The 25,060-nt window shown below is 34.0% G+C and overlaps 1 protein-coding gene and 1 pseudogene across 3 annotated transcripts; both read left to right on the top strand.

Annotated features, from left to right (window-relative positions):
• Nucleotides 1–12,590: 12,590 nt before the first annotated feature.
• Nucleotides 12,591–15,733, top strand: LOC148876851 (F-box/kelch-repeat protein At1g22040 pseudogene; annotated as a pseudogene). 2 transcript variants are annotated; one of them, XR_016108407.1, is made up of 2 exons: nt 12,591–12,908; nt 13,738–15,733. The product of XR_016108407.1 is annotated as an F-box/kelch-repeat protein At1g22040 pseudogene, transcript variant X1 (transcript). The 2 variants fall into 2 exon arrangements; XR_016108418.1 differs by having other exon boundaries at nt 12,780–12,908; nt 13,712–15,733.
• A 5,397-nt stretch (nt 15,734–21,130) lies between these two features.
• On the top strand, nt 21,131–24,781 carry LOC148876852 (membrane-anchored ubiquitin-fold protein 3-like). Its single transcript, XM_088964752.1, has 3 exons — nt 21,131–21,671; nt 22,749–22,919; nt 24,344–24,781. Exons 1-3 carry the CDS (start codon nt 21,542–21,544, stop codon nt 24,394–24,396), a joined length of 354 nt encoding a protein of 117 aa, XP_088820878.1. The 5' UTR covers nt 21,131–21,541; the 3' UTR covers nt 24,397–24,781.
• The last annotated feature ends 279 nt before the right edge of the window (nt 24,782–25,060 follow it).

The following is a 25,060-nucleotide window of genomic DNA, read 5'->3' on the forward strand; positions in this document are numbered from 1 at the left end:
TAGTGCTAGATCGATGAAAGTTCGAGATTAACTCAAGATACAAGATGCAAGATACCTTTTCCCCTTAGACCATGGGGCTCTTAAATATGGGCGTTCTTGTCAAATCGGGCGTAACCGCCACTGGACCCCTGTCACAGCCATTATTTGCCAGGGCTACGCAGGTAACCGTTGTAGAGTACTACCAAATCGGAGGAGTGACACAACCCAGAAAGGATAGACATGCTACCGCCTGTCGAGAGATGTGGGTGCAATCTGACGGGTACAGTCTTGTCAGATAAGAAGCTTCCTGAAAACGTTGCATCACTTAGTAGCGAGGAAAAAATTCTTTATATTAATTATTTGAATTTTAGATATATCATAGTTAAGATAGAAATTGAAAATTAACAAAAGTAACAATATGATTAAAAATATAACTTAAATATTTATTATTCAATTATGACATGATGGTTTTTTTTTATCACTGACCCACCATCTAGATAAGAAAATAACTTTGCTTTTGGATTAGTTTTAAATTAGGGAAAATTATAGTCGGAGCTAGTTGTACATTTAAAATTAGGATACAAGTTAGTCCATAAACCAACAAAACTCTAACAACCAACCCTACATTTCAAATTATAAAAATCGTTGCCATGTCATCAAGGGCTTATGTGGCTATTGCTAACATAGGACTTTTAATCCATGTTATACACAAAAAAAAAAGCTTATATTGAAATTGCCCTTGAATGTTGGGTGATTGGAAAAAAAAAAGTTTTTGTTCTCCCCCCCCCCCTCTCTCTCTCTCTCTATCTATCTATCTATCTATCTATATGTCTGTCTCTATCTCTCTCTCTCTCACTCACAGTCATCTTTATCTGCTCAATAACTATGTGATTTGAAAATAAATAAAAATGGTTTTTGGTTTGTGTATTTACGTTCTCTATATCAATTTCTCTCATTCTCTCTCTACCTATCATTCTCCCTCAATCTCTTTCATTCTTTTTCTCGATCGATTTCTCATTCTCCCTTAATTTCTATCATTCTCCCCCAGTTTATCTCTTGCTCCCTCTCTCATTTTTTTTTATTTTCTTACTCTTATGGTATTAATTTAGTCGTATAAAATAACATGAGACCAACTTAGTATGGTTCAAAAATTATTACACCAATTTAATAAAAATTCACAAGAAGCTCTTAGCTATGAAATTTACACAAATTGGAGAATGATAGAGATTGAGGGATAAGGAGATATTGACCGAGAGGGAGAGTGAGGGTGAAGAATGAGAGAGAGAGAGAGAGAGAGAGAGAGAGAGAGAGGTTTTGATTTGGCTACAAAGCCGGGAGAGTGGGAGAGACAGAGGGAGCGGGAGATTGAGAGATGACTGTGAGAGTGAGAGAAGGGAGGGAGATCAAGAGATAGAGGAAGTGGGAGAGAAGCTTAAAACCTATTTTCGGTATAGGTTTTTTGCTATGTACAACATGGACTAAGAGTCCCATGTTGGCAACAACCACATAAGCCTTTGATGACATGGCGGGGGCTTTTTATAATTCGAAATGTAGAGCTAGTTGTTAGAGTTTTGTTAGTTTCTAGACCAACCTACAACCTAATTTTAAATATACAACCGACTCTGACTATAATTTTCTCTTTAAATTCTATATTTTGTTTACATTAGATTAAAAAAATTTACTTATCACACTTAATTTTTGTTTGTCTATTATATCATTTGACTCAAACCACTAACCCACCATCTAAAAGTAAAAATTGTTTGATTTCTAGGTTAACATTAAATTTTGTATTACATTTCCATCATTGATGAAATTATTTCTTATGTATAAAACTTATTTTTGTTCAATATAATGAATGCACAATATTAGAGATGTACCCAATATTTTATTTTTTATAAATATATAATATTAGATATGTGCCCAAAATTTTCTCTATCTTTTTTTTATTATTATTTTTGTGATTCTTTGTATTTTCTATTATTAAAAATTTTATTATTTGACTATGACATCATTTCATTTCTAGGTAGATTTTGAATTTGGCATTCCATTTTCATCATTAATAAAAATACTTCTTACATTTTATAATTATTTATTTTATTATTTAATTATGACATTATTTATTAATCTATTTGACTCCAAATGGTCGAATTGCTTACCCACCACCAGGAGAGAAGAAAATTGTTTTGTTTTCAAATTATTTTTAAAATATTTATTTTTATATTATTAAAATTAGTATTGTGGATTTAATTTCAAGAATTCAATGATGAGAAAAATATATCTTAAATATAGGATTTAATTAGAGATAATATAAAAATATTTTTATTTTCAATTGGTTTTATTTTTTGCATTCCATTTCCATCATTAATAAACACATTTATAATTTATCATATTTATTATTGTTTAATATGTATGTTCAAAATGTTCCCAATTTTTTTCATTTTATCTATTTTTTTTAATTTTAATATTTAATTGTGGCAACATAGATCAACCCATTTAACCCAAAATGATTTAATTTCTTACCACCACCTTGATGAAAACACTATTTTTGCTAGGTAGATTTTAAAAGTATAAGCTTTTATGTTATTGAAATTATTAATTTATTAAGTATGAATTTAATTAATAGAACTTAATGACGAGAATAAACAAAAATGACTTAAATATATGATTCAGTGAACATAAATGCAAGTTAATAGCTTAAATATTGGATTTAATGAGAGAGAATTGAATGCATTGAATATCTTTAAATTACCTCTTTTTAATTTATTTAATATCAAGAACCGGTTACATTATTTACCATCATTTTTTTTATCAATAAATTTAAATATAATATGATAGATTTTGTCCTTAGAAAATTACAGAAATATTCTTAAAGCCATTCATACCTTTTAAATAGTATAGTTATAGATATAGATATGTACAAAGGTGAAGTCAAGTTGGGTTTGGATTCGCCAAAGCCTCAAGCATAACCTAACCCAAAGTTAAATTGGATTCATATTTTTAATCCGAACCAGTCCAAATATATATAAAAGTTTAAGGAATGGCGCTCTTGTTTTCTAACTTTTTTTTTTTTCGTGCAAAAAGATAGTAAAATGTATTAATTAACAGAAACTTTACAAGGCCTCTACTGTGGTAGTTGAGCCATATCCTCCCAAAAAAAAAGACAAAATATTTCGAGGGAATCCGTCTAACCATCTTCCATAAGAACATTGGGACACTGCATAACTAACTAAAGCATCTGCACTTCTATTAGCCTCTCTAAATTAAACATTTTGGGTCAGTTTGGAATGAAATGATATTTGGACACTGGTTAATCAATTGTATTGTTTTCTAACTTTACTAGAAGAAAAGTTAAAATGGATGGCAACATGGGCGACAGGACATCTAGGGGTGATGACAATCCAAGCGATTCTCCATGTTCGGAGTTTTTTAAAAATTTGTAATTTTTAAATGAAAACGCGTACGTTCACGAAATTCCATAATTTGAAAAATGGAACTCCACAAAAGGCCACTTTTACATATGAAAAATGGATCCAAACAAGATACTTATCTAATCAATAAAAGCCTGGGCACCTAGGGAGCTTCTTTTTTAATTCTTCCATCTTATATTTCCCTATTTAAGAAGAAAGATATTCATATTTGATGGAGTGAGAGAGGTCAGAGGTGAGAACAAAATAGAAAGCTCGAGAGAATACTGAATAATACCTCGCCTCTAAGCTCTACCAAATCATTTTTCCACACTTGTTCAGAAATTATGTCATTCTAAGACCTGATTGAAGTAAATTTCTGGTGGATATTAAGAGATTAGAGATAGTAACTTCTACACTTAACAATTCTTTCTCTCTCTCTCTCTCTCTCTGTAACTAGTTTGTCGAACCTCACAATTCTCTCGAACTCGAAAGTCGAAACATTCGGATGATGATCAACAAAAAATGGAGGTCAAATGAGAATCAATGAACAGGAAAAACGTAATGGAGTTAAGATTAATTAGAAAATAAATATTGCTCATACATCCGTCAAAAAAGCAATATATACAACAGAATTAATTAAAAGGAGCTAAATACAGAGATAAAAGATAATCCTCCACACACACACGCGTCAGACGCAGTCGGTCGGGGAGTAAATAATTAAGCAGAACCCCGAATCAATCGAGGAGGCGTGGGGTGGGCGAAAGGAAGATTTCGGAGAATGAGGAAACGCAACCGCCATGGAAAAGGGGCTTCGTGAAACATTTGCTCTAATACTCTGGCCAGCAGCGCCGTGTATTCCTCTAGAAACTCCGCCACAATCGCCACCAATATCATCTTCTTCCTTTTTTTTCTTCTCTGCCTGCTTAATGTACGTACCCTTCCTTCCTATATTCTATTAAACTAAACAGCTGGATCTTTCTCACTCTCTCTGTGTCTGTGTCTGTGTCTGTGTCTGCGTCTCAGTCTCAGAGGAAAACCAAAACCAAGGAAGCTGTGAAGGATTTTGGGACTTGGGAGGGAAGACGTTTATCGGTTTTTGAAGTGGTGGGACAGCTACGCTGGCCATTTTATACGGGCGAGAGGGAGCGGACCGAGTGGCGAATTGGCAATTGGCTACTTGCAAATTGTCGTATGCGACTGAGAATGTGTATTATGTGCTATTTGGGTCCTTGTTTCGTTTTCAACGGCGGCACAACTTTTCCCTCGATGAACCGTGAACGGACCGGGACGGTCGCTTCCAACTGTGTTAACTGACACGTGTACTTATGGCGAGATGCATCCCAAGTTCCACTAACCGTCAGAGCCATCGGATTCAGACCTATTCTTTCTTAGCCTGGCGGCAGCCACCAGTCGGCACTCGGCAGGACCATTGGTTATTGAATGAAATTGTTGGAAATATCTAGCAGACTAGCTTCTAGGCGCAGGTAGGTAGTAAGCACTAAGCAGAAAGAAGAAAGCAGAAGCAGGCAAGCAGTTTTTTTATTTTTATCTCATTTCCCCAAAAACCACTTATGGGCTAACGGTAACGGCGCGTCCGCTGTTTTCCAAGACAATGACGTTAATATACTTTTATTAGTTTATTTGTTGGCGGTTGGCGCTAGTGGTAAGTAACTAAGGATTAGACTTTGGTTTAGGTTTAGGATAAGGACGGAGTGAGTACAGCTTTGGATAATTGGGTTGGGTGGATTCCATTTTCTCTGATGAGTTCAAAGTTTCAATCCATCCATCTTATCCATCAGCCCATCCGTTTGCCATTTACCAGAAACTATATACTATGGGTAACCAGTGATTTGTGAAGCCGTCAAAGGTCTTTCCAAACTCCAAAGACCTGTCGATGGGCAGGTCTGGTTCCCGATGGGGTGGATAGTCCAAATCAATTAGAATTTTATTTTGGGAAATTGTCTAAAAAATATTTAGATAATAATATATATATATATATATATATAATAAAAATATTATAATTTTTAATTTTTTAAATATTAAATAAAAAATATTTATATATATATATAATTTTTTATTTTTATAAAACATTTTTTTTTAAAATCGAATTCGAATTGAGCCGAGCTTAAACTCAAGATTCTATCTCAAACCGAGTTCGAGCCTTGTATTATTCAGCTTGGTTCGGCTCGAATCCACCCCTACTCTTCTCTCAGGTCTCCAAATCTCCAAGGTAGACGCCACACCACCATCTCTTGCCCAAATCTGTAATAGATGGGTGCCACACCGCCCTCTCTTTGCTCATGTCTCCAAGATGTTGCAGCACCCTTCCTCACTTAGATCTGTAGTAGGTGAGCGTTGCACTGCCCTCTCTTCTGTTAGATTTACAGTAGGTTGGTGCTGCACCACCCTCATTTTGCTCATATCTCCTAGACGTTGCACCACTCTCTATCGCTCAGATCTATAGTAGGTGGGGGTCACTACGTGAGCACCACACCACCACCACCATCTCTCAAATCTACTGTTTGAATGCCACCTCCGCACCACCACTCATATTTCTAGTTTGAAAATGTAGAGGAATGAATACAATAACAAAAAATTTCGGAGATTTATAGTGTTTTGAAATATTTGTAATGCATTGTAAATTTTTGCAACCTGAATCTAGAATATAAATCTCCATCGAGGGCTTCATAAATGTATGCAAAAATACTTTTGTAAATTTTTATCTGTATGTCTTAAATATTTTTTTGAAAATTTATTACATTATTCCTTGGATGCCATGTCTAATTTTTATTTGATTCTGCCAAATTTTTTTATCATTTTGTTAGTTTGTTTGCATTTTTTTCTAAAATTTATATATATATATATATATATATTTAAAAAAAATGGGCATTTCTTTTTTTTTTTTGAAATTTCTGCTTTTTTTAGTTGATATATATATATATATATATATATATATATATATATATATATATATATATATATATATATATATATATATAAATTTTTATCACTTTATGTATTTTTTGTAATTATTTTTTTTGAAAATTTTATCATGTTCTTGTTTTCTACAGTTTATTACTTTTTTCTATATAATTTTTATCATTTTACGTATATTTGCAATTTTTGTTTTTATCCAATCTTAATATTTTTTTGAGTTTTTTTTTGTCTTTTCAGTTTTCAATTTTTCTTTTTTTTTTCATTTTTAGTGTTTTGTTATAATTTACAATGTTTTTTATAATTTCTGTTTTTTTACTTTTTTATATTTTCTACAATCTATAGATTTTCTTGTATTTTTTTTGTTATTTATTTGTAGTTTCTGTGTTTTTCTATAATTTTTGGTGTTTTTCTACAATTTTTATTTTCTGCTTTTGTTTTCAATTTCTATAGTTTCTATAATTTAAAAATATGTTTTTCCCTTTTTATGTCTTTTTAGTTAAAATATTAAAATATATATGTATATATTTTATATTTTTCTATGAAGGGTAAAATGGTAATATATTAACAACTGTTTGTGTGTTTAATGTCAAGTTAGTGGCATGGTGAATTTTAGACATTTTGAAAAGTTATGGTGAGTTTAAGAGAAATTCTGAAAAGTCATGGTGAGTTTAAGAGAGATGCTAAAAAGTCATTGTGAGTTTAAGAAAAATGTTGAAAAGTCATAGTGAGTTTTAGACATTTTCCCTTTTATTTTTGATAATACAAGTATATGCCGATAAAATAAGTGATTTTAACCAAAATGATCTTATATAAATATTGACAATGAAATTTAACTTTTTAGATATAAAATAAACAAAAAAAATACAAGAAAAAAATAAATCTTCATATATTATTAACCACACAATCGGTTCAAAACAACAAGATTCGGTCCTAAGCCAATTATTAATTTGGACATAAACCGTATAACCAGAACTGGTATAATTAATTTAGTCGATTCGATTCTAAGAGATAGACTTGGCCCTTCGATAGCCCTGAATCCACATCAAGCTCCTTTGATTGTTTGATTGTCAATAACTAGAGGTTTAAAGTTGGTCATGGAGTGCTGGCCCACGGGCCATCATGGGCCGTGCCGCCCTCCCCGATGAAAATTTTGGAGGTCAGCCCGACACGGCCCAGGACCCAAGCCCGTGCGAGCCTATGCCATGCTGGGCCACAAGGCAGGCCTTGGGCCTGGGCCGAACCGGACTAGACTGATTTTTTTTTACTTTTTTTTTTCTTTTTTTTTTAATTTTTTTATTTCTTTTCTAAGTAAAAGTGTAAAACTAAAATATTTAACTTTCCTTTAAACTTTGAGAACTATTTGAAAAATTAAGAAATGGGAAATCTAAGTTATTAAGAATGATGGAATAATAAATTGGAAGAAAATTAGGAATTTTATTTCATTTAAATTTGAACGATACATACAAATACAATGATTAGATCATTGGATACTTGGATGAATGAAATATGAAAATGGAATAAATTAATAAAATATAAAAAATACAATATAGTTACAAATTGAAAATACAAAATTACATTGTTAAAAAATTAAAAAAAAATAGCAAATAAATTAAACAAAAATAAAAAATTACAATAATTTGAATAAAAAATTCTATACAACTAGTCAACTTCATGAATCATGACCTTCATCATCTACTTCAGGTGAAATGTCCGGTGTAGTATCATGCCTTCCTTTGTTTTGTAACCTATCTTTTACATCTAGCCAATGTACCTGCACTAAAACAAGACTCCGATGGAACTATAGACACCGGGGGGGTTAGTAGATCACGTGCCATGGTAGTGAGAACTGAATAATTTTTTGAATATTCACTCCCCCAAGCTAAAGTATCAAAATTATTTGTTCCTCACCTAAACTAGAAAAATTGCTTGTAAATAAAAATTAAGTTCAATAAATGAACTTGTTGTATAAGGAGTAGATTTATGCATTCTACTTATTAAATAAAAAAGTTTTTCTCATCTACTACTAGGCTCAAGATCAAAAGTAGAAAATGTTGTACAAGTTGTAGGAATATTTCTTACTGTTTCAAATTCATATAAACTATACATTTCAAATAACAAATTATTAACTTCTTTTTTATTTCCAATTTCAATATTTATATTTTCACAATATGTTTCAAGTAAAATATCGAAACCATCTTTCCTAATCCTAGAGTCTAATATTGTAGCTAAACAATAAAAGGGGAGAAATGTTCTCCCAATAATTTTTAAATTTATTTTCCATTATTTCAACAATATATTTAAATTGTGGATTATTCCTATATTTTGAAAACAATCACTAATAACCATTAATTGATAAGATAAATTACAATTAATTGGATAATAAATACCTGATAATTCATTAGTTGCATCATAAAAATGTTTTAAAAAATCTCTTATACAAACTACCATTTCTCAATCTTCCTCAAATATAATATCATTAGGCGTTTTTGCATTATAAAAATCAGTAAGAATTTGTTTATGGTAAATACAAATTTCTAACATAGCGCAGGTAGAATTCCACCTATGTTTTACATCTAATATAAAATGTTTATATTTTAAACGATAATTTTGACATAAATATTTAAATTCTTGTTTTCTTGCCCCTGAACTTTATATATATATAATACAATTTCTAATTTTAGAAATATGAGTAGAAATAATATTCAAGGCATCTTGAATACATAAATTTAAAATGTGATATGCACATCTGATATGAAATAATTTACCATTTAAGCATGGTTTTAATTGAGATTTAAAATATTTATTGCAGAATCATTATTATTGGCATTATCAAAACTAATAGAAAATAATTTCTATTCCATAAACATGTAAAGTATTTAAAATACTTGCAGCAATAGTTGGGCCAGTATGTGGCCATTCAAGCCTAGTAAAACTTAAAATTGTTTTATTTAAAAGCCAATTTTCATCAATAAAACCAACAACACAAATATAACTTATGTTAAATTTAGATGTCCAACATCAGAAGTAATTTAAACCTTAGAATTAATATTTGACAACAAAAAATTAAATTTTGTTTATATGAATAAAAAAATTTTAAAGTATCCGATCTAATAGTATTCCTAAAAACTTTTTTATATTGTGAATTTATAGAATTACCCAACCATCTTTCAAGCTTATTATCTTCAGCTAATATAAATGGTTGTTCTGCATGTACCATATACTTTGTTAATTCTTGCCTCATTTTTTCTTGTTAATATTTAAATGTACCAAAACTCCCCCTCCCAATTTGTGTTTGTGTTGATTCTCTCCCTTCTTCTTCTTCTTCCTTCTCATGTGTGAGTAAATGTACGCTCAAATGGCCCATACCACCCTTGCTATAATAGCTAAAGTCTTTTCTACATTTTTAGCGAATTGTTCTTTTTCCCTTCCTCTCAATATCCTCTACTTTAAAAATTTTCCAAACCAAGCTACTCAACTTAGAGGCCCTCTTTTTCTTTCCCCTAATATCAGTACCAAGGGTGAGAGTTCCACTTCCATCAATATCAATAGCATCAGTGCTAACACTATCATGATGCGATTGAATATCATCAACAATTAACATGTTAGGGAATCAGTTTTGAGAAGAGCCAGCCATTTTTTTTAATTATAAAAAGATAAAAATTAATTTAATTGGACTTACCTAGATTGCTAGTTCAAAATCCCTACTTGATTTTAATGGCTAAAGCCTTTCAGCGTCCAAGCCTCCCAAATTGAGATACTTGAGCTAGTTGAGGAAGCCTTCTTCTTGTTGAAATTTCAATAAGGTTGAGACTTGAGAATTGGAGAATCAGACAATCAACTAATTAGAGTTACTCAGATTGCAAAGAATGTATGAGTATGAGAAACAAAGAGAAGAGATTAAGACAATTGTTGAATTGGTGTGATGAAATTAGTATAGGATTGGGCTATTTATAGGAATTGAACATAATTCAATTGCCCAAAATACCCTAAAAACTAGCTATTTTTTAGTTGTTGGGAGGGGTATTTTGGTTATTGCAAAGTTATTTATAACTTTACCCAAAAAGCCCCTAAACTAGTTATATAGTTGTTGGGGGGGGTATTTATGTAAAAAAACCCCAAGCGTGGCTACGTGTGGGCTGGGCGGTACAACACGAACAGTCGTGTCGTGCCATGCCAGCCTGTGGACTACAAACCCCCGACCCAACATAGCACAGACCGTGTCGAGCCTGGCACGGCCCGCAGGCTGTCATGTCGCGCCGTATTGGGCCGGGTCGCAAGTGACACGACCCAATTTACACCTCTATTAATAACCACAATGCAACTTGCAACCACATCAATTTTAATGGGCCAAGCCCAAGTTCAATTTTAATTCTAAAGTTGAGTTTGGGCTGGATTTAGAGTCTAGACAAACCCCCACTAAATTCGAATGCAGTTCACGAAAAATTATGCATTGGCCCAATAAGACATGTCAAGCAAAGATGGAACTAGAAGGTCCGTAAATGAGCACATGCTCATTCTGTCGTGCTTGGTAGGAATGACAACTGGACGGGTTTGGGGCGGGGATCATATTCCCTCTCCTCGTCCCTGACCCCAATTTTGAAATTAACCCCCATCCCCATTCCCGATCCTTGTCGGGGATAAAATTTGTCCTCCATCTCCGATCCCCGATGAAGATGGGTTCCCCGTGGGGACCTGAATCCTCGATTTTTTTAGATGACATTATTTATTTTAAAAATAAATTTACTTAAATAAAAAAATTTAAATTATGGGAAAAATTGCCATCCCTAGTCCTTGTGCTTTTCTGATTCTGAATTTTAAGAGACTAGTAAGTGTGCACGTGCTTTGTGCGTGGCAATTCTAGATAATGATAATGATAGTAATAATATATCTAAAAATTTCTATAAACTTTATGTATTTTTTATCTTTTGTTTTTTTATATTTTTATATTTTTTATTATTAATAGGATATATATTACAAAATCCAAATCTGATTATATAAACACCTCATCCAAATATGTAATAATCGGATTGAATTGTGAAGATTCAACTATCATTGACATGCCTATATGCTTGGCTAGACTCTTCTTTTTGTCATGTTTTATCTTTTTGGTACATCTTTTTTCTTTTATTCATTTATTAAAAAGAATGTAATATTTAAATAGAGAGAATTGAATGATGCGAAAAAGTTGTAGTTCAATTTACAATTTAAACTTTAAAATTAAATAGGGAATAAATTAAAAAAATGAGTATTTTAGTTAAAAGAAAGTTCCACAATCTTATTCATATTTTTAATAGTAGTGTAAATATAAAATTATAGATGTGTTCAATTTTTTCTATATATTTTTTTATATTTTTGTGTGTAAAAATAATTTTGATATGTCACACTTACTTTTTGTTTAATATGATAAATATGACATTATACATGTGCTTGTATGCTTTTTTTTTTTGCAAAATGTATGTATTTTTATATTTTTATTATTTATTTATGACATTAAATGTTAACACATTTAACCCAAAAGTTGAACTATTTATTATTAATTTTAATATTTCATTTTTGACTAGTTCTAAATTATGTATTTCATTTTCATTATCAATAAAAATAATTATTGTTTATTACACTAATTTTTTTAATTTGATTAATAAAAAATATTGTAAATATGCCTATTTTTTCTACATTTTTTTTTGTAATTTTCTATATTTATTTCTATTTTAAAATTTTTATTACATAACTATGACTTCATAGGTTGATCAATTTGATTTAGATGGTTAAATTGCTTAACCACCAGTTGGATAAAGAATGATTTTGTTTTTGGGTCATTTTTAAAATATATGGGTTTATATTTTTAGAAAATTGCCATAAATCTAATTAATAGCATTTATTAGTGAAAAACAACTTAAATATATAATCTAACAATTAATAAGAGAAAATGAGAATTAATAACTTAAATATACAATCTAATAAGAATTAATTAAATGAGGTAAAAAGTAATAATTGAAATTACATTTTCAACGCTCAATGGCTAAATACATAAGTATAAGTATTTTAATAATTATTAAAATTATAATAAAATAACTTTTATATTCTTTCTTAAAAAATATAAATAATTTTAATTAAAAAAAAATTTGCATTACATTCACAGATTATTTTCGTGAATGGTGACATACCGACAATGAAAAACACCAGCACGTGCTCGCAAGTTACAAGACCGTGTTCATCGGTCGCACAGTTATTTATAGCCTTGTATTGAGAATATCACACCTTAGCACGGTCCTGTAAACACCGAAGCCGATCTCGGCTTTGCGCCAACTGCCAACATTCTTCTTTCAAGGGAAGGGATCTTGAGATTCTGAGAATCTACCGCAGAAAATCAAATCAACCGTTGAAATCGAATCTTGATCAAATCTGACGCTTCTGTTTATTGGCGTACTCCTACTGGATCACACTTAACTTTGTGGAAATTGGGAAGCAGAGAAAGAGAATGTCGTCGTCCTCGTCCATCATGCAATAAGGCCTGGAAGCAACTGCGGGGAAATTTCTTAAACATCCGATTAGGGTTTATTTTGGGAGCTTTCCAGGTCTTACCAGGTAATTTTCTCGTTCATCTTTCTCACAATTCGACGATCAGAGTAATGTTGATCTAGAAACCTCCGTTTCTATTTTTGTTTCCGCAAAGTTTTGGCGGGTAGCCATCGGGGTTTCGCATTTGTTCGTGAGAATTCTTGTTTGTTCGGTTGTCCTTTTTTCGAATATTGTTCTGGTTGAATGAACAACGGCATTTGGGGACGTTTTCTTGTGCCAGGGGTTGTATCTTGGTTTGTGGCTTAATTTTTCTGCATGTGGCGGGGAATTAGGGTTTTCTTCTTCCTATTGTTGCATTGTATCAGCTTCGTTATTTTCTTTATCGTACTTGAGTGATATAAAATTACGAACTACACTATAGTTCTGTCGAATTTCTTTGTTGCCTTTTCAGTTATTCTACTGCTTTGGTTGACATTTGTTACCGATTAAAGGGAATTAACTGCTCTTTTGTTGATAAATTGGGAAACTAGTTTCTGCTAGAAATATTCAAGCTGGAATTTTTTTCCATAGTTATTTGAATTTCTGCCCACTGGTTATGTATAACTTTTAGGATTTTAATTTGGCTTTCTCAAAGTATAGTGGATTTTATGTTCTGGTTTCTTTCATTAATTTCAATGAAAATTTCAGTAGCAATATATGAAGTTATATGGGCTTCAAGAGCTCAGTCCTGAAACCTTATATTGCTAGTTCTCTGACTGTTTTGATGAAAAGTAGATTGGATATGCCTGTAAACCATTCTTCATTACTGCACATATGGCGAGATTTATCTCTGGGATATACATGTTTCATACACTGATGCTACTCTGTAGATTCTACTTGTTTATTTGGATTACAGGGCTTTTGATGGGTTGGAATACAATGATATAGCTTATCCTGCACAGGAAATAAATTAAGAAGTTTGGAAGGTCTGGATCCTCTCTGGATATCAAGTTATCAGAAAGGTTTAGATGGGGGTTTTTTTGAGCTTGTCTGGTAACAGAGCTAGGGCAAGTGAGTACAGTGAGGTTTCTCAAAGGGAAACCTGCAAGAGACAGAGAATGTTCTCAAGTGATAGTCAGGAGAATCCAAGACTGATTCCTAGTCTCCCTGATGAGTTATCACTACAAATCCTTGCTAGACTTCCAAGAGTTAACTACTTGAATATGAAGTTGGTATCAAGGAGCTGGAAAAATGCAGTTACGAGCTCAGAACTCTTCAGTTGGAGAAAAGAACTTGGAACAACAGAAGAATGGCTTTATTTATTGACTAAGGTTGATAGTGATAAGCTTTTATGGCACGCGTTGGACCCTTCTTCCAGAACATGGCAGCGGTTGCCACCAATGCCAAATGCTGCTGACAAAGAAGAATCTAGGAGGGCATTGTATGGGCTTCGGATGTGGAATGTGATTGGCTCAAGTATCAAGATTGCAGATGCCATCAGAGGATGGCTTGGAAGGAGGGATGGATTTGATCGAATGCCATTTTGTGGTTGTGCTGTTGGGGCAGTTGATGGATGTCTCTATGTTTTAGGTGGATTCTCTAGAGTTTCAGCCATGAGATGTGTTTGGAGATATGATCCAATTCAAAATGTGTGGGAAGAAATGACCTCAATGTCCATGGGTAGGGCCTATTGTAAGACTGGCATCTTAAACAACAAACTTTATGCTATTGGAGGGGTCAGTATCAGTCAAGGTGGATGTACTCCTCTTCAATCCGCTGAAGTATTTGATCCTCAGACTGGGGTATGGTCCCAAGCACCAAACATGCCATTCTCAAGAGCTCAAGTGTTACCTACTGCCTTTTTGGCTGTCATGCTAAAGCCTGTTGCCACTGGAATGACTTCATATAGGGGAAGGCTATGTGTACCTCAGAGTCTATATTCTTGGCCCTTTTTTATTGATGTTGGAGGAGAGGTTTATGATCCTGAAACAAATTCCTGGGATGAAATGCCAGTTGGCATGGGGGAGGGTTGGCCTGCAAAGCAGGCAGGAACAAAATTGGGTGTTGTAGTAGATGAAGAGTTATATGCATTAGATCCATCTAATTCTCTAGATAGTGGCAAGATCAAGTTATATGATTCCCAAGAAGATACTTGGAAAGTTGTTATAGAGAAGGTCCCTATTCGTGATTATACTGATTCCGAATCTCCCTATTTACTTGCTGGTTTTCTTAGAAAGCTTCATGTAATTACTAAAGATGCCAATCATGACATTACAGTCCTGCAGGCTGACCCACACAGTCATTTAAGCCTATCTCCTATAGCAGTGTCTCCATGTGAACGACAAAGCTCATTTGCAGAAGCAGAAAGAGATGTCTGGAAGGTCATTGCCACTAAAGGTTTTGGTTCTGCTGAACTGGTTAGCTGTCAGGTCCTTGATATCTAAGAACATGACAAGTTATGTAACTTTTCCTCTTCTTATGATGCCAATGTCTTTTGAATCTGCCACCTGCTACAGAATTTGAACATCAAAATACTTCACTGCAAAGGAATTAGACTGTCATCAACATGGACTTAGAAAGGCACAAGCACAAGATTGGATTGATGCAGATTAAAATTCCATGAAGCTTATTGCTAAATTCATCATTATATCTGTACCTTCATCTGCTTTATGAAATAAGTTGCTACATTATGAATATGGTGAATAATTTCATATTTATCATACAAACAAGTTAATCACAGTCCCCTCATGTCTAGAATTGTACAAGTTTGTTCAGAAGTCCTCGTCTTTGTGGGTTATGAATACAATGTCTTCTCATAGAATAGGAATCAATCATCTGTGATGTATCAGATCTTTTTTGTATCTATCCAGTAATATTATATCACAAGCAAGAAAAAAAAATTTCCACAGGAAGTACTGCACTACAACTCACAGCAACATTCTGCTACTATAAATGTAATCCTTGATCTGGTCCCCCCCCCCCCCCGACAGATTATTTGGAAGCATCCAAGGCCTGGAATCATCAAAATTAATTTTGCTTCTTGCAACATTAGTAACAGGTGTTCGTTGCCGCTATAGCTCGTAACTGTACAGGGAAGATCCTGGACTTTAAACCTTACAAAATTGGGGAGTCTACTATCAACCAAGGGGAGGCGTGGGAAGGCCACAACCTAGCCTTGAATTTCAGAGAGTATCCCATTATAATCGAGGAGGATTCCAATCTGGTAATCTCCTGCCTGAACAACAAGGTTGCTCATAAGTGGAGATTAAAGAACATCGTATCAAGTCGCATCCAAGTGCAAGAATCCTTAGACAGAGGAGTGAAGTATCGGCGTATCTACCGTGAAGCAAATCAAGCAGCTGATTGGCTTGCACGCGAGGCTTTAGCATCTTCTTCAGATAGTTTGTCTTTCAATTTAGCTTCTCTTCCCTTCTCTCTCTCCTTTATTTGTTTTGCTGATTTGTGGGGACGTGCTACAACCCCCCACCCCCCAATCTTGTGTGCATGCAAGGCTATTGGCAGAGGAATGAGCAACTCGTTCTGTGGCCAAATCCTTTGCTTCCTATGTTCAAGTGAGATAACGAAAATTGTTACTTTACGTCTTTACCCATCTTTGCCCTTCCTAATTAGATGCATGAGATGAACTATTATATAGTCTATCAAGCATTAATTATCAAAGGTATTGAAAATTTGAAACCTGGTTCCATTGCACCAAGATCAGTTAATCAGGGTGGTTCTCTTCAAAAAAGATTAGAAGGCTCGGTGTTAGCTTTCTTTGTGTGAATACGACAATCATCTGATGCTTTCAGGCTTCTTCCGCCACTCATTTGTAATTCTGCTTCAGGCGGCAAAAGCCCCAAAAATTAATCCTAACAACTCTTTTGGGGAGTATTTGCGTCTTAGAATCCATATTCTGAAGAATTTCTGAAATCCCCAGATCATTAAGAGTAGTAATGACTAACGAGTTTAGAACGCTTTTTCCCGGATCGTGAAGAATTTCTCAACTCCCCAGATCATTGAAAGAATCAGAATCAAATTATTTTATTCATTCCCCACAGCTATACCTGTCAAATTTAGTAATCGCCAATATGAATGGTTTTGTTTTCGAAACACGAAACCAAGGTTCAAAATATCGATACAGCATATCAGGCGAATTGGTAATGTTTTATTTTTTTTACTTTTGTTTTTTCTGAAACTGGTTTAGGACTCCTCCACCCTCTGAACCCGTCAGACCCCGATACACTCACTATAGAGGCTTATTGAAAGGGTCCCAAAATAATACTTATCAGCCAATACAGGCCGATACATGTTGACATTTTGAACCTTAACACAAACAACCACCAGGCTGAAAAAATCTTTTTATTTATTTTTCTAACATGATAGTTGCTTTAATTTTGAAAAACAGAACTATTGAGCTGATCTTGAATTGAATTTAGGTGATTGAGCTAACAAATCAACCCAAGAATCATGAATTCTGATTAGGACAATATTTTAGGCAGTTTTCGATTTGAAAATTGAGGTACCTAACCACCTAAGACCAAGCCCTAAATTCAAGGTAATCAAACCGTTGTGATTTGTGGTTATCAGAGACCTAGACGTGAACTCATTAAATACCCTTATTAATAGTGAGTTTGTTTACGGCTATGTCAACTAAAACAAAAGTAGTGACGTCGGTAGCACTTGATCACCAACCAAAACCATTGAAGATGGAAGTGACATCCAAACATTTGAAAGGAACTACTTTTATCTTTTAATTCATATTAATTGAACCTAAGCTACCTGCCAATATAATGAAAATTATATTTTTAACATAATAATGAAACTTAAGCTTAGTTTTTCCTTCTTCTGTTTTTTAATGAAATTTAATTTATTTTGACCTAAGAGAGGGGGGAGGGGCAAAGAAGGGGTGAGATAGATTAGAAGAATTAAACATGAAAAATCAATAGTTCGAGTAAAAAAACATGGATTGAAGGCAAGAATAGGGGCATTCTTGGTATTTGATAGTTTGAATATGACTAATTTTGGTGCAGAAAAGTTCTATATATAATACCCTACTAATTCCAAAGTTACAGTCTTCCCTTTAGTTAAAATTTAAAATAGGGTATTTTTATAATTTGGGGCTAGTTTTACTTTAGCATCCAAACTTCAAAATGTTGAAGTATTTGAATTCAAGGTTCAAAATACCAATATGTCGGTAAAGGCATATCAGGCAATATCGATAGTTTTTTTTTTTTTTTTTAATCTGACTTAGGGAGGCTGGTTTAAGGTCCGTCCAACCCCTGAATCGGTCGAAATCCCAAAACATCCCCTGGAGGGGCATACCAGGAAGGAGGCCCCCGATACATATCGAAATATCGAACCTTAAACTCTTAAAAATTGCTAGTTTAGTCCAAAATTGTTAAAACATGTTAGATCGCATGTGAAAGAATACAAATATCTTTTGAGTTTTGGTTTGGTGAGAAAAACATAATTTTGAAATGGCCAAAATAGCCATGTTTAAATCCCTTTTCATTGTGATTGGGCATTACTATTCATTTTATCCCCTAACCTTTTTGGCAGAAGAACCAGTGCTTCCCGCCAAAGAAGTTATATGGAAAAACATTGCCAGAGAAGGTGATGTAGTTGCCTGGGAAAGGGGTTTAGACTGTCATCATTCTAATCTTTTTTTTTTAGATATTCAATCCACAACAAAGGGGGGCGTAAACCACGTTGTTGATAGAGAAGATGAGTAATTCTTGTTATCGCCAGGGTAGACAATCAAGGTAAAATGGTCTTAAAAATATTAAAAAGAGTAGTTTTGGCATTTTAAGTTGTATATAAGCCTTGCATTGGGAATATCTCCATACTTCTGTGCTTTATTTCATGGGGAGATATTCCCAATGTAAGGTCGCAAGAAGCTGTTCCAATGGTGTGAGCACAGGTTGCACTGACTGAAGCCGATCTCTAAAGTGAGACTAGCCCCAAAATACTTAGTATTAATATGAAAGTTATCCTTTAAAATAAGGCATTCTTAATGATAAATTAAAGAACAATGACACAAGTACCATAGCATTATTTGAACTAAATCTGTTAGAAAGCCGAACTAAAATATTGACTACCAATATAAAATGTCTGAATTAACAATTAGGCTGCATTTGGAAAAGTATGCAAATGGAGTGTAAATCTCGGTTCAGGGTAAATTTGCATTCTGGTTAACTTTTGGCTGTGTTTGGCAACATTACATTTTTACATTGACAAATGATAGGCCAATGCATATTTACATTGATAATAAGATGTAAAAGTACATCAATAAAAAGAAGTAAATTTGCATTCAAGTGTGCTTTTGATTAAAAAAAAGCATATACTTTATTGGAATTGGTGCTTGCATCCATTACAACATAAATACATACAAAATATAAGATTTTGCATTCTACATATTTGCATTTGTACTCCTTCCAAACTCAACCTAAAAGTCTATTTGGTAAGAAGGTAAATTTGTCAATGCAAAGCTAATCCAACTTTACAATTTATATGAACCATTTTACACTTTACATATTTACATTCACACATATTTGCATCGTTTTCAAAGGCAGCCTTAATTTACAAGAAAAAAGTCAATTTGATTCTTAAAAATTTATGAGGGCACCACCATATAATTGGCAAGGTTGAAATTGCCATTATTATAAACATAATAGAAATGCCATGAACCTAGACGCAGCAACCAGAATTATCACCTAGCCTAACAGCCCTCAAATCGACAATTGACTGTCAAAGCTCATCCTGAAGAATAAGGAAAAGGATTTGATTATGGAAAAGCTTACGGCCAATTAACTGGTATCATCAAAATTCATCCGCGGGATGCTTCCCCTCAAAAAATAAATAAATTACTTTTGATTTCTTCTTCTTCCTTTTTCTTTTTTAACAAGGGAGATTCATATAAGCAAAGAAAACAAGTCTCCTAATGGTTAAACATTTCTTTAATTTGTTCAAATGTCAATTAAAGAGGCGATCTTCTTTCTACTGAAATCACTTTTATTTATTATTTATATATATCAAAAAGAGTTAAGAAAATATAACTTTCAAATGGACAAACAACCTAAAAATAAAAGGGGATGTAGCTTTCAAATCAATTTTCTCATCAAAAGTGAGACCGGATCTGCTCCTCACAGAGGACGCCTCACACCAAACTCACATCACACGTCGTGCCATGCATTGTGAACATTTTCCATACTCATAAATTATTATTTATGGGAGATGTTCCCCATGCACGGTGGATGTGCCTGTGAGGTGCCCATGTGTGAAGAACAGATCCCGTTCGGTCAAAAGCATGAAGTGGAGCTTTTATGATTACCAGCGGTCACCTCTTTTGTTTATGATATCAGTTGATTATCTGTAAGCTTTTTCCAATATCATTTCTTTCATGTATCATAGTCGACCCCTTTTATTTTTTTGTATTATGGGCCTTGATGAAATTTTATGGTGGTATCAAAATGATCAATGGGTCTGGATGACGGATAACAAACACAGAATTACAGATATCTGGTGATGGGCGAGTCACAACTTGACCAGTTGGCCAATGTCCCAATATACATTAATTATCGCCCAAGCAGCTCTCAAGATTAGCCAATTCTAATGCGCCAATGCATGCTTAATACTCCTCCATGTTTTGGACTTGGGAGGTCAGCACTCAGCAGAGGCCAGGGGAAGGAGAATTGAAGTGGAGTCCCCTAACCACCCGCGTGGCAATTAAAGTTTGAGACATGATGAGATCAGTCTGCAGTCTGCACCCACTTTTATATAGCAACCTCTCCCCCAGTCTGGAAACTTCAGTCCATTGAGAATTGGTCCAAAGTCCAAACTCATAATAAATAGCTAGAGCATGCGCATGCGCATGTATCTGGGTAGTCCACTCAGTTGGTCAACTTAACAAAATGGTCTCTTAACCCAAGTTGATTCAGTTTGCATATCTAATCCTAAAGACCTAAACTCGTCATCATTTATATGTAGATGAGTTCCATACTTCCATTCAATGTCTGGAGGAAGCCTAGTAGTTCAAATAGTTCGTTAAGATAGTTGAATTCATGGAGTTGATACAGATTTTGTAGAGCATCGTGTATACAGCTATGAAGAAATGTCCTTTTTATGGTGCAAAATAAGATAAATAGGCGCGATTTAGTCATAATTTCGTAACCCAGAAAGACTAAAAGAGTGGAGTTTAATATAGGAGAAAATCTTAAACAGAAAAGCTGCCGTTTGGGTTGATTCCTTTTCCTACAGCTGTAAAAATAAAAATCTTCATTACTTAATGGCCTTGTGGATATATTTTGTTTGACGATGGTTTAATTGCTGACGAGCTTTGCTGGGTTTTCTCTGTAAAGATCGGAAAACTTGGTATTGAATGACAATATATTATCGTAAGGAGAGGCTTCGAAGATATTTCATACAAGGATTTTCAATAGAAATAGTTTTCTTATTCTTCATTTTCTAACAAAATTTTGCGAGGTTTATTTAGGAATTGAGTGATGCCAACCGCTAGAGCTCTGGTTCGACCTGGGTTCTATCTGGTTTGACAGTCAAGGTGAAAATGATGCAGCAAAATGGCCTTCTAGCGAACAACTTCTTCTGAAAAGGATTCCTGATGGAAACTCTCTGAATATATATATCGTAGAACTTGGTTTTGGAGTGTGAGAACCATGGAAAACTGAAATTTCAAGGTGTTGTACTTCACAAGTGGCTATTCAATGGCTTCAGACGAATTGGTTGAGCTCAAATTCAGGCTTTGCAATGGCACTGACATTGGGCCCAACAAGTATAATCCTTCTACCACTGTAGGATCTCTGAAGGAAATTATACTTGCTCAATGGCCTCAAGGTTCGAGATGTTTTCTTCCACTCACTTCATATTATAGGTCCTGATTTAAATTACAACCCTTCGTTTGTTTATTGGAGAGTTACAGGGTTTGGTTCAAGGTTTCAGAACTTTCCATAGCTGAAATTAGGCATCTCGTGTTCATATCTTGGAAAGAATCTTAAGATGGAATTCTTGTAAGCTGTGATCTTCTGCCTATAAGACAGTAGATGGTTGTTTACTTGTATTGTATAAATTAATTACTTCGCTTGGTGTTTTGCAACAAAAACAGATGTTTTTGTTTTCAGTTCTCTCTTACTTTTGATGGTCGCAACCATGTTCTTTTTTTGTTTCTTTTCTTAAACCTGTGTATGGTTACTAACTCCGTCTACCACCAATGGTTTGTTATTGACATCTATAGATTAAACATAAATATCAAATTCATCATCTAGAAACCAGACCGGTTGATCAGTTATTCTGAATTTCCTTTACTGTTATTTAGTCAATAAGATGGGCTATAACCATCTGAATCAAATACTTGGTAACCGAACTTTTCTTGAACAGATTCTTGGAAAGTTAGGTTGCCAATGGGGTTTGCCATTTTAATTCGGCCGGTTGGAACTCTTGTGCTGACAATGCTCTAACTACCATAAACATGCATCAACCCGTCTCAAAAAGTTTGGTCGCTTACACTGCTGGGTGTCTGCATAATACTGCTGTTTTCCACGTTCTAGTGCTTGATATGCTCTCTAACCACAAAATTAACCGAGCAAAGTTGGTAGGTTCATTTGTGGAATAGGATTCAGGTGTCTGATCCTGAAATTCAAGACAAGGCTTAGATGGTGATTATGATTCTAGATTTTAATCTATGTTTAGAAGGAATTTTGCTTCAGACTGTTTGGAGAAGAAATTACACTGGTGAAAGCCCCAAATGAGGGAAGTAATCTTCATTTGTTATTATGTCAATTACACTTATCTGTTACTCATGTATAAATGAAGATTCTTGAACTGGTCGTGTGGTTTTTGACACTCATCTATTGTGTTTAGTTTTCCATTTACTTGGTCATTTCATACTCTAACCAAACTCTCTCTGTTTCATAGACAAAGAAAATGGGCCAAAGACAATAAATGATGTGAAGCTCATCAATGCAGGAAGGGTACTGGAAAATAGCAAGACCCTTGCTGAGTCTAGGGTACCATTCAGTGGACTTCACGGTGGGATCATCACTATGCATGTTGTTGTGCAGACTCCCTTAACCAAGAAGAAAAATGGTACTTCACAAAATGCAATATGTTTTGTGTTGGCTTAGTTGCATGCATAACATGTGAGGAGACAGATCCACCATAAGAGATCTCCTGGTTTATCATCTGTTGGTGATTATAATACTTAATAAATAATAACCATTCAATCTATTTCATCCTCTTGGATTGCTTTAGCTGATCCAAAAAAAAAAAATGGTAAATTTTGATAAGATGTTCCACAGTTTGCATCTGATAATTGTCAAATCTTGGTATTTTTATTTCAAAAACCCTGGGTTGAACCCATTTGATCCCTTTGTACAACAAGACTAATGCTCTGCTGTACAGTGACAGTACACGATACAGACTTCTACCAATTCTTATATAATATAATTAGAGTTCTATCCCTTTATTCCAGTTATATTTAATTTGAATATGTTTCTTTGGTTTATATGTAGTATCCTTTTTCTAATATAACTAGGTTTTTTCATAGTCCAATCTACATCATTTTCCCATCTTTTTTCCCCATCATAAAGTACTGGAAGAAAACATCTGATTATCAATTTATACTCACTCAGTTTGGCTTCACATATCAGGAGGCAAGAAGAATGAAATTGGGAGGTTTAGCCTTGTTTAACATCATTTCACTATTTTGATACATCCTTTTAAGAATATCATTGTACATATCATGAAACAAATCCTGTAACTGATCTTTTAGCCCTTTTTTGTCATTTGAATAAATGAGCAAAATTTGTTTCCTCATTGAGTTCCTCAAAAAGCTAAAATACATCATTCCTTAGGATCAAATAGGCTGTAAACGTTAAAATTTTACATGTTTCTTCTTTTCACTGATACTCCAAACCATATCTTGATTATTAAAACAAGTTCACTTGGTCAGTTGTTTGACTGACCTCTATTTGTCATCTCGGGAGGCAGACAGACGGAAAATAATCATTCATAGCAAATCAAATATTAGACACATCATGTTTGTCATCATCATCATCATCTGAAACTTGTGACATTTGCTGTAGAGACTAAACCATTTTCCATCATTCTAGAGAATCACTTGCCACCCTTCAATACTAGCAGGCAGATAATATGTTGGCAAATACACACACAAATTTGTGGAGATCAAATGGGGAATGGAAAGCAGATAGTACCACTGAATAAATACTAGTTGTTTCATGTTGCAGCATTGCAATGCATTTTGACTGTTAAAATTATTTTGTTATATTGGATGATTTTGGATCATCCAATCTCAGCAATTAAGAATCAACATATTCAATAGAAGGGCCATCTAATACGTATTGGAAACAATATCACAGACTAGTGGCATGAAACAGGTTCAAAAGATAAAAATAACTAGATGCTTGGATATGCGCTCAAAACTGAAAGCCAGATGCAAAGTCCAACCTAAACTCTCTGTAATACTAACACGGTTTTTTTCTTTGGTACAGAGAGTCTGCTGGTCGATTCCCCAAAGAACAGGTGTTCATGCTCAATACTGTGACTGTTATTACCACGGCAAACTCGTCTTAAGTTGGTTCTTTTATGCATCTGCAGACGTTTCCAGTGGCCAAACTGCTGAGTAATGAGTAGGTGAAGTGGCTCTTCTGAGCGTGGGAGAGGGAGATCTCTTTAAAGTTTAAAACTGTGCACAGCCTTGGCTATGAGCCTGTGGTTGCTTAAATTGTGCATGGTGTTCATTCACGTTTGAGATGGAAGTGGAATTTGTTTGATAGATTTAGAATCTAGCTAGGTCAATCAAATGATATCGGCAGAGGAGAATGACAAGAAGACGGAATCAAAAGAAAAACATTGTTGGGTGGGGAATCGTTGTAACTTCTGAATACCCTTTAAATGATAGATGAATAAATGATAATTCCTTATTATAACTTTTGTGAGCACATCTATGTTACATTCAGATTATCTTACATGGTAAAAGAGTTAGATTGTAAGTTTTACTTTGCAGCCAGGGGATTGATAGTACATTGTTTTCGGGTTCAACTATGCTATTGGAAAATCTTATAACCAATCAATGATAATCAATCAGTAGTATTCATCAAAATTCATGGGGGGGGGGGGGTTTGATTGGTCAAAGCTGTTTTGCCGGCATCATAGATTTATCCCATTGCTCCACACCGAGTATTATAGACCCATGTATATTGTATGAT

This window comes from Nelumbo lutea, chromosome 1 (genome assembly GCF_056320005.1).
Source record: "Nelumbo lutea isolate HS-2025 chromosome 1, American lotus-T2T, whole genome shotgun sequence".
Taxonomy (NCBI): Eukaryota; Viridiplantae; Streptophyta; class Magnoliopsida; order Proteales; family Nelumbonaceae; genus Nelumbo; species Nelumbo lutea.

What these genes read in the sequence shown, in the direction of transcription:
- LOC148876852 (XM_088964752.1), top strand. Translation starts at nt 21,542, where the DNA reads ATGGCTTCAGACGAATTGGTTGAGCTCAAATTCAGGCTTTGCAATGGC. An exon ending in ACTTGCTCAATGGCCTCAAG is followed by an intron (nt 21,672 to 22,748) that starts GTTCGAGATGTT and finishes TCTGTTTCATAG; the next exon opens with ACAAAGAAAATGGGCCAAAG. An exon ending in CTTAACCAAGAAGAAAAATG is followed by an intron (nt 22,920 to 24,343) that starts GTACTTCACAAA and finishes TCTTTGGTACAG; the next exon opens with AGAGTCTGCTGGTCGATTCC.